This window comes from Chiloscyllium plagiosum, unplaced genomic scaffold (genome assembly GCF_037043375.1).
Source record: "Chiloscyllium plagiosum isolate Xiang-an unplaced genomic scaffold, Cpla_swu_hap1 HiC_scaffold_44, whole genome shotgun sequence".
Lineage (NCBI taxonomy): Eukaryota > Metazoa > Chordata > Chondrichthyes > Orectolobiformes > Hemiscylliidae > Chiloscyllium > Chiloscyllium plagiosum.
Window position 1 is genome coordinate 6,483,960 of NW_028270182.1, and position 10,231 is coordinate 6,494,190.

The 10,231-nt window shown below is 44.6% G+C and overlaps 1 protein-coding gene across 4 annotated transcripts; it reads left to right on the forward strand.

Moving 5' to 3' along the window:
- Window positions 1-6,917: 6,917 nt before the first annotated feature.
- On the forward strand, window positions 6,918-10,153 carry LOC148136872 (transmembrane protein 217-like). Of its 4 annotated transcripts, none has more exons than XM_087982975.1 (2): window positions 6,918-7,010; window positions 9,188-10,153. In XM_087982975.1, the coding sequence occupies exon 2, from the start codon at window positions 9,276-9,278 to the stop codon at window positions 9,855-9,857; it is 582 nt and encodes a 193-aa protein (XP_087839101.1). In that variant the 5' UTR covers window positions 6,918-7,010; window positions 9,188-9,275; the 3' UTR covers window positions 9,858-10,153. The 4 variants fall into 4 exon arrangements, with proteins under 4 accessions (XP_087839101.1, XP_087839104.1, XP_087839103.1 ...); XM_087982978.1 differs by having other exon boundaries at window positions 6,939-6,999; XM_087982977.1 differs by having other exon boundaries at window positions 6,990-7,092.
- The last annotated feature ends 78 nt before the right edge of the window (window positions 10,154-10,231 follow it).

A 10,231-nucleotide genomic window follows, 5' to 3' on the forward strand; every position in this document is an offset into this window, starting at 1 on the left:
TGCACTTACATAGCGCCTTCGACGCCATAAACTATTTTCTACTTCCTTCCTCCATAACAACAAATGCTGGAGATCACAGCGAGTCAGGCGGCATCCATAGAGAGAGAGAACAAACCAACGTTTCGAATCTACGTGACTCCTCATCAGACCATCTGCAGTAATTTGCTCCTACCCGAAATACCTCCCTCATTTCCCTTAACAAAAACTAAAAACCTCGTTGGGTTCCGAGGGGGTAACTGCTTTCAGACGCTAGCGACCTGACATCGAGGTAAAAACAATGACTGCAGATGCTGGAAACCAGATTCTGGATCAGTGGTGCTGGAAGAGCACAGCAGTTCAGGCAGCATCCGAGGAGCAGCGAAATCGACGTTTCGGGCAAAAGCCCTTCATCAGGAATAAAGGCAGAAAGCCTGAAGCGTGGAGAGATAAGCTAGAGGAGGGTGGGGGTGGGGAGAGAGCAACTCAGAGCACAACAGGCCAGTGGGGGAGAAGAGGGTGGAGTGGATAGGTGGAAAAGGAGCTAGGCAGGTCGGACAAGTCCGGACAAGACAAGGGACAGTGCTGAGCTGGAGGTTTGAAACTAGGATGAGGTGGGGGAAGGGGAAATGAGGAAGCTGTTGAAGTCCACATTGATGCCCTGGGGTTGAAGTGTTCCGAGGCGGAAGATGAGGCGTTCTTCCTCCAGGCGTCTGGTGGTGAGGGAGCGGTAGTGAAGGAGGCCCAGGACCTCCATGTCCTCGGCAGAGTGGGAGGGGGGAGTTGAAATGTTGGGCCATGGGACGGTTTGGTTGATTGGTGCAGGTGTCTCGGAGATGTTCCCTAAAGCGCTCTGCTAGGAGGCGCCCAGTCTCCCCAATGTAGAGGAGACCGCATCGGGAGCAACGTATACAATAAATGATATTAGTGGATGTGCAGATAAAACTTTGATGGATGTGGAAGGCTCCTTTAGGGCCTTGGATAGACGTGAGGGAGGAGGTGTGGGCGCAGGTTTTACAGTTCCTGCGGTGGCAGGGGAAAGTGCCAGGATGCCTGTCTTTTTGCTGGCTACGTAGAACAGTTGATCTTCCGTAATTACACCCGCACCACTCTCCACCTCTTCCTCCGCTACATTGATGACTGCATTGGCGCCACCTCGTGCTCCTGCGAGGAGGTTGAGCAATTCATCAACTTCACCAACACATTCCACCCTCACCTTAAATTTACCTGGACCATCTCTGACACCTCCCTCCCCTTCCTGGACATCTCCATCAGTGACGACCGACTTGACACTGACATTTTTTACAAACCCACCGACTCCCACAGCTACCAGGATTACACCTCTTCCCACCCCACCTCCTGCAAAAATGCCATCCCGTATTCCCAATTCCTCCGCCGTATCTGCTCCCAGGAGGACCAGTTCCACCATAGAACACAACAGACGGCCTCCTTCTTTAGAGACCGTAATTTCCCTTCCCACGTGGTTAAAGATGCCCTCCAACGCATCTCGTCCACATCCCGCACCTCCGCCCTCAGACCCCACCTCTCCAACCGTAACAAGGACAGAACGCCGCTGGTGCTCACCTTCCACCCTACAAACCTTTGCATAAACCAAATCATCCGCCGACATTTCCGCCACCTCCAAAAAGACCCCATCAGCAGGGATATATTTCCCTCCCCACCCCTTTCTGCCTTCCGCAAAGACCGATCCCTCCATGACTACCTGGTCAGGTCTACGCCACCCTACGACCCACCCTCCCATCCTGATGCAGTCTCCTCTACATTGGGGAGACTGGGCGCTTCCTAGCAGAGCGCTTTAGGGAACATCTCCGAGACACCCGCTTTTGCCCGAAACGTCGATTTTGAAGCTCCTCGGATGCTGCCTGAACTGCTGTGCTCTTCCAGCACCACTAATCCAGAGCGACCTGACATCGTTTGTTTGTGGTGGGGTGCATCCCAAGTCTTAACCTTATCAAAACAACTTCAGGAAGCTGCATTTACATAGCGCCAGAACTATTCCTACAGTGCCCCCTCTCGCCCAAACAAAATGAACACTTTCGAGAAACACATCACGGTGAAAGCTTGGTCAGGGAGGTCGATTTTTAGGACAAGTCTTCGAGGAGGAAAGAGGAGAGAGAAAAGTTGAGGAATTCTAGGAACTAAATGTGGAAGTTATTCCTCCAAACCCTCTCCCATCAGCTGAGGAGGTGGTGGAGCAACAAAGATCTGGAGCCCTTGGTGGGCAGTAAGGCTGGAAGACAAATCTAAAAGGCAGAGTCCCTTAGATTCTGCTCTGTAATTGCAACACAGATGCTTTACTTTGCATTCTCACCCCTGTCAACCTCTCACACACCAAATCCCTGGATGCTTAAATTGATACAACAGAGGAGGATGCATGCATGCCCTTCCTTTTCAGGTGACAATTTTCTTTCAAATGTGTCAATTGAACCTTCCACTACCATACCCTGAGGCTATTTATTCCAGATCCTAAACTTACTGCATGAAAAAATTTATCAAGTCTCCATTACTTCTTTAGCTAATTACCTTGAACCTTTGTCCTGTCATTCCCAATTCTTCCATCAACAGGTACAATCTTGGGATATCTGGTCAGCATGGATGGGTTGGACCGAAAGGTCTGTTCCTGTGCTGTACATCTCTATCACTCTTCCAGGAACCCTTTATCAATTCTCCTCCAGACCTGTTTTTCTACAAGAAAAAGAGATTTGACTGCATGGTGACTCAGTGATTGGCACTGCTACCTCAAAGCGCCAGGGCATCTGGGTTCAATCTCACCCTTAGGTGAGTGTCTGCATGGGTTTCTTCTGGGTGCTCTGGTTTCCTCTAACAATCCAAAGAATTGCAGGTCAGATGGTTGGCCATGCTAAATTGCCCATAGTGCCCAGGGATGTTCAGACTAGGTGGATAATAACCCCATGTGAGGTCATGGGGTTGGTATCTGGTGGGATCCTCTTCGGAGGGTCAGTGCAGACTCAATGAGCCTCTTACTGCACTGTAAGAATTTGGTGTTCTGCAATCTAGCTACGTGTCTGAAGTTCTCATCTCAGGAACTGTTCTCAGTAAACATTTTCTGCACTTCCTCTAGTGTTTCCTGATGTGTGATCTCAATGCATTGCTTCAGTTGAGACCAAACTAGGTGTTTTAAGTTGCATTGTGTGCAATTTTTTGAAAGCCTAGAGGAAAAATGCCTATAAAATAAAATATCCTTTATTGAGAAATGAAGGCTGTTGGTAACTGGGTTAATTGAACTTGGTTGGAGTCTGGACATGGACATCTGAGCAGCCAAATCAGAGCACCCTCAGTGGCCATGGATGACAATTCACTGCATTCTCAGATTCAATTAGAAAGTGCAGGTCCCCTCACATAAAACCCAGGCCTTTTAAAGTTCTGAAAGGTCACTATAGCTGAAATGTTACCCTTATTTCTCTCCACAGATGTTGCCTGACCTGCTGAGTTTTTCCAGCAAGTGCTTTCAAGGGCTTATTCATTTGATGTGTTGTTTCTATTGTGGAACATGAAACCTCAAAGCCTTATTAATGTCTCTTGGCAGATTCAGAGGTATGTTTTGAGGAAATAATAAAGGCACATGATCATAATGTTATGAAAGTGTAAGGGATACTGTACCTTTAAGGGAGTTAAAAGCTAGCAGAACTACCTGGTAGCACCAAGTGTTCTGAACAAGATATAATGTAACCTTTTCGTCCAGCAGCTAGGGTAGCTGGTTGCCTAGAGACAAAAACAAATTCGAATTAGGCCAATCAGTTTAAATTATACCCTCCCCCCAAAAAAACAAACTCCAATAGAGTTTAAATTTAGTATATTAACAATGTTAAAAGCCAATGGCACAATCCGATGTTTTGGAGGTGTAAGACTGGGGAAAATTGAACAATTGAGGGAGAACTGCAAAAAGACCAACAGGTGGAGGCTGCCAGTAAGAACCCTCAGAGATACCTGTCGAGAGAAGGAGTTTGCACAGAGGAAAAACGTCGACACTGACCTGGAGAGAAACTCTACAGAGGAAGATAAGACAGCTGACTGATTTTGAAATTTGAATTTTGGTAAATCTTAATCAGGGGTTTTATTGGACTAGTATTATAGAAGGAAAGTAAAAGATAGGTTAGAGGACGGAATTGTAAATAGTTGTTAATTAATTTTCTGTTATACTTCTATAAATAAAGGTGTTAATTTTTGCTTTAAATAGTTCTTGGCCCCTCGAATTTTCACAGATTACTGCACACAATAAATTTTTCTATGTTGCAGGTTCAAATTAAGCAGGAGGGTTTATTCCGTGTTGTCACAATAATGTTTTCTGCGCAACATGAGGGGTATGGATAAGGCAAATGGCGGGTGTCTTTTTTTAATGGTGGGGGACTAGGAGTATATGTTTAAGGTGAGAGGAGAAAAATTTGCAACGGATGAAAGAGGCAACTTTTTTTTTACACACAGTGTGGTTCATGTGTGGAATAAACTTCCACAGTAAGTAGCAGATGCAGATACAGTTACATCATTTAAAAGTAAGTACATGAATAGGAACAATTTGGAGGGATATGGGCCAAGTGCAGGCAGGTGGGACTAGTTTAGTTTGGGATTATGGTTGGCATGAACTTGTTGGACTGAAGGGTCTGTTTAGTGCTCTGTGACTCTACAATTGAAATTCAGGTTATGTTGGGATGGGTGAGTGGGAGGACAGGAGAAAAAAAATCAAATTAAAACCTTAGTGGATGGCAGATTAGGCTTAACTGGCCAAATTACAAGTTAATTACCCTATTATTCAACGGCCACATTCAAAGAAGTCCAATAATGTTTAAAATATAACATATTCAGAATAAAAGTCACTAGAAAGGGCAGTGTTTGTCACTGGCCACCCGGGTGTTTTCCTATCTTCCTGGTGGTGGAAATTGAATAAAGATTCGTGCACTTTGTGTCTTTCACTGTGTCTCACACCTGCACACACACACTATGGGTGCTGGGGAAAAAAAAAGAATGAGCACTAAAAAAAAAGAAAAAAAAACAAAAAAAGTCACTAGACTCAAAACAGTAATAGTTTATTTCCCCACAGATGCTACCAGACTTGCAAACTTTAATCCTTTTGGGACTGAGTTCCACATTATCCCTAGACTCTGGGTAAAAAGTTTTTCCCACATTCCCTATTGGATTTACTGGTGACCACCTTACATCTGTGGCACAAAATACAATATAAAAGTTTAACAAAAAAAAAGTTAATTGCAAGGTTTACAAAGATAGAAAGGAAGGCTGTGATTGCCCAGAATAAAATGCTGACTGTTAATCTTCGACAAAGAAACAAAAAAATCACAACACCAGGTTATAGTCTAACTAGTTACCTGATGAAAGAGCAGCACTCTGAAAGTTAGGAGAACGTGAGGACTGCAGATCCTGGATATCAGAGTCAAAAGCATCATCACATTCCTAAAGAAGACCTTATGCTCGAAACATTGATTCTCCTGCTCTCGGATGCTGCCTGACCGACTGTGTTTTTCCAGCACCACACTTTTTGGCACTGAAAGCTAGAATTTCCAAATAAACCTGTTGGACTATAACCTGGTGTTGTGCAACTTTTAACTTTGTCCATCCCAGGCCAAGTGTTCTGTTGCCTGCCACTTCAACAGAACATCATATTCCCTATCAGTGAAACTATCAGATGAAAGGCTTAACAGACAATCAATTCTTCAATGTATAATTTCAGTTACATCACACTGCAAATTTTTGCTATAAATTCTGTGTTACGATTGAGCCCTCCACAATCACCTGATGAAGGAGTGTCGCTTCGAAAGCTAGTGTGCTTCCAATTAAACCTGTTGGACTATAACCTGGTGTTGTGTGATTTTTAACATCATATTCCCTAGCTAACATCTGTCTCAGGGGCTTGCTGCAGTGCTCCAGCAAAGCAAAGCTCAAGCCGGAAGAACAGCACCTAATTTTCTCCTCGACGACCGATCAGCTCTCAGGACCTAATATTGAGTTCATAGAAACATAGAAATTAGATGCAGGAGTAGGCCATTCAGCCCTTCGAGCCTGCACCACCATTCAGTATGATCATAGCTGATCATGCTATTTCAGTATCCCATTCCCGCTATACCCCTAGATCCTTTCAGCTGCAAGAGCCATGTCAAACTCCTTCTTGACTATAATCGAATTGGCCCCAACAGCTTTCTGTGCGAGAGAATTCCACAGGTTCACAACTCTCTCTGAGTGAAGAAATTCTTCCTCATCTCAGTTCCCTCATTCTTAGTCCTTGATCCCTAGTTCCAGACCTCCCCAACATCAGGAACATTCTTCACACATCTAACTTGTCCAGTCCCATCAGGATTTTATATGTTTCTATGAGATCCCCCTTTATTCTTCTAAATTCCAGCAAGTACAAGCCCAGTCGATCCAGTCTTTCATTGTCCGTTAGTCCTGCCATCCCAGGATTTGTGATAGGTCTGGGTGGGTTGCTCTTTGGAGGGTTGGTGTGGAGTTGTTGGGCCGAAGGGCCTGTTTCCATACTGTAGGAAATCTAATCTAACTGCAACATGACATCCCTACTCTTATACTCAAGCCAGGTTCAACAATTTTAGGGCCCTAGCACCTTGTCCCATGTCCTTACCCCAACCCACACATACACCAGGCCTTGTCATCTCATGGTCTACTACCACAAACCATCCCAATGTCAACCATTCATGGTCCCCATTAGCAACTATTGATTCTCCCAGCTTGACAATTACCCCAGTCCTGGGGCTCCAAACTTTTCCTACAATCAGTTCTGAAGAAAAGCCACTGGACCTGAAAGGTTAATTCTGTTTTTACCTCCCCCCTCCACATGCGCTGCTGAGTTTCTCCAGCAGGGCTACTACGCAAGCGCAGTGACGACCGGCCGTTGTTCCGGGGAGACAGCGGTTGGCTGCGCGGGTCAGGCCACGTGCGGGCGGTTGGTCAGCGGCGCGGGAAATTCAAAACACGTCACAGTGCCGGGGGCGGAGCCGCTGCCATGACAGCCAGACCGGGGTGCGAGCGGCGTGAGTACTGAAAATGGCGCTAGGCCCCAAAAAGCTCAAGAGGCCAAAAATAAACGGCGAGTCTTGCGGCCGGTGGCAATGGGTACGCTGAGTGGCTCGGATACAGGCGGACCAACGGTGGTCTGGGGAAATTGGTGAACTTGATTGTGGTTCAGGTACGGGGTGGGGTCGGGAAATGGCGGACAGATGGATACATTGTGATTGGAGTAATGGTGGGTTGGGGGGGGGAACAGGTGGACCAATGGTGGTTGAGCACGGAAGGACCTATGCTAGTTGGGCCAATGGTGGCTTGGCGATACAGGTGGGTCAATGGTGGCTTGGCGATACAGTTGGGTTAATGGTGGCTTGGCTACAGGTGGGTCAATGGTGGCTTGGCGATACAGGTGGGTCAATGGTGGCTTGGCGATACAGGTGGGTCAATGGTGGCTTGGCGATACAGGTGGTCCAATGGTGGCTTGGCGATACAGGTGGTCCAATGGTGGCTTGGCGATACAGGTGGGCCAATGGTGGTTTGGTGATACAAGGGGGCTGAAAATGTGTTGCTGGAAAAGCACAGCAGGTCAGGCAGCATCCAAGGAGCAGGAGAATCGATGTTTCGGGCACGAGTCCTTCTTCTGGAATCTGAAGAACCTGATACAAGGGGGACCAATGGTGCCTTGGCTACAGGTGGACCAATGGTGCTTTGGTGATACAGGTGGACCAATGGTGGTTTGGTGATACAGGTGGACCAATGGTGATTTGGGGGTGGCGGTGGTATAGGTGGACCATAGTGCTTTGGGAGGTACATGTGAATGAATGGTGGTTGAACACAGGTGTACCAATGACACTTTTGGGGCAGGTAGATCAATGGTAGTTTGGGTACAGGTGGACCAGTGATGGTTTGGACTTAGGTGTTTATGAAGTAGATGGGTTGCTAATCAAATGCATTGATTTGTCCTGGATCGTCTGAAGCCTTGACTGTTGTTGGAGCTGTATCTTTTCCAAGTAATTGGAGAGTATTCCATCATATCTCTGACTTGAGCCCTGTAGATAGCTCCAGGCACAGGGGGTTTGAGGGGGGAATATTTTAACCTTTGCAAGTTTGAAGGATATCTGCATTCTCATTAATTTTAGAGATTGTTGCATAATTAGAAATTGAAGGGAAAATCTGGTCTATTTACAAATTTTAAGAGGTATACAAGAATGAGAATATCTGGACTCTTCATAGAGTTGTGTTTTTTGAGATGTCTAGACTAACAGTAATTTTCCTTGGATTTTATAATTTGAAGCATAAGAGGGTTATTAATAGTTCAATGAATGATAGGACTTTTGGAGGAACTTGGAAACTTTGTTTTCGGGTACGAAGTCTGTGAAAAATGTGGATCTGTGGCTTTATGTATTCTATTTATTCATCTGAGGATATCTGGAATATTAGGTTTCGAATTGACCTTAAGTATTCCTAATTTGGGAGATAGACCATTTTTAGATTTGTTGGACCTTCATTTTTTTTTTGTGTTTGTAAATCTTCTGACTGTTAAAGCATTGAGTTGTAGACAGACATGGTGCATTGTAGGCTGTTTGCAAAGCAGAAAAAAGTGACCGAAAGCTATATCACATTTTCTCCTTCCTATATATATTGCTTTCCCTCTTCCCCTCTGCTCAAGGTCAGTTCAGGAATAATTACAAGACAAACCATCCCACTTATCACAATCGTTTATCCTCCATACATGACCCTTTCATCTTACCCTATTGACATGCCCTTATATTGCTTTCTCCTATAAGTACTCCTGTAGCTTCCTCTGAAAACTTATGCTACTTGGCTCAACTCCTCCTTGTGGGACTGAGTTCCACATTTTCCCCACTCTCTGGATAAAGATATTTCTCCTAACACATCTCAATCTTCTAAAGGAAAGAGAAAAGCCCCCTTGTCCCCAAACTGATTAATTTCTTTCCTCAGATCCACCAGTGGTCAAATGCCTGACTGTGAAGGATCCTATTGCCCGTCTCTTTATTCTTTGTTGAATTCCAATAATTTAAACAACTATTTATAGTAAATTGAGTCGGCTTGGGTAGTGACATGTCATTTAAAAGGAGGAATTTTACAGATTTTGTACCAGATTGGATTTGTTCCAGATCTGGAGAAACTAGGAAAGAGGAATTCCTGATTGTACCAATGTTTATTGTAAAATCTGTTGCAGTGAACTATTTGTCTTGCTTCACGATCCAATTTGCTGAAAAAAAGAAGTCCCTCAACTTTCAGAAGGATGTACAGCACCAAGAAACGAAATGCTGAACATTCGTAGCTTGCGCGCCAGATTTAGAAAACTGATAACTGGAGAAGTGTGTGGGTTGAACGCCAAAGAAGGAAGTATTGTGGCCGGACTGTTCATGTTGATGGTATCCATCATGCAGCTCACCTTTGAATCAGGGCATTTTCGTTACTTGAGGCCTGTGACTACTCCTGGCTCCGTGAATCAAATTTCCAGACTTCAAATATACTGCATCATATCAATTATATTTGTCTTTTTCACTCTGATCGCAGTTATTGTCTTGTTCCTATCTATCTGGAAGGAGATATTCTGGGGAGTAGTAGGCTACATCGTTTGGATATTCTTATATGAGATTGTACAGATAAGCCTCCTGAGTTTGTCACTACCTGAGCAAGGTTTGTTCCCAAAAAGCGTGCAAGTGTTAGAATGGTTTGGGCTCATCATGCGTCTGCTTTCGCACATTTTCTGGATGATTTTTGTGACTGCACATGCAATAGACTTGTACAAAATCATCAGGAACACTGATGATCCCATGAAAAACAAGCGGAAGACTCCACCGAAGCTCAAATTTGCAAAGGTCAAGGAGCTGGGTGTGTAAACGTGCCCCACAGTCTGTATTGTCGAGTGACAGTCCTTCTTTGACAAAGAAACGTTCCTCCAAGTCATACTGGGCTTCCTCCAGACAGTCGTCCCACAGACAGCGAAGGCTTGGTCCGCTCCTTTACGTTGAAACTTGACACAATGGCATTTTTACAGAAAGGTTAAATCTGCAATTACAATAAATGCCCAGGATTTTAACCTATGGTGGATTATTGGGATGCTTACTAAATATGTTAAAATATGTGTAAATATGAATGTATATTATATATTTTACAGCACACTCCAGAACGATAAGGGTACAATATATTTTTGATTTTTTTTAAAATACTGTACTGATTGAAACATTTGTATATAACTCCAGTTGATTGTAAA

What these genes read in the sequence shown, in the direction of transcription:
- LOC148136872 (XM_087982975.1), top strand. Translation starts at nt 9,276, where the DNA reads ATGCTGAACATTCGTAGCTTGCGCGCCAGATTTAGAAAACTGATAACT.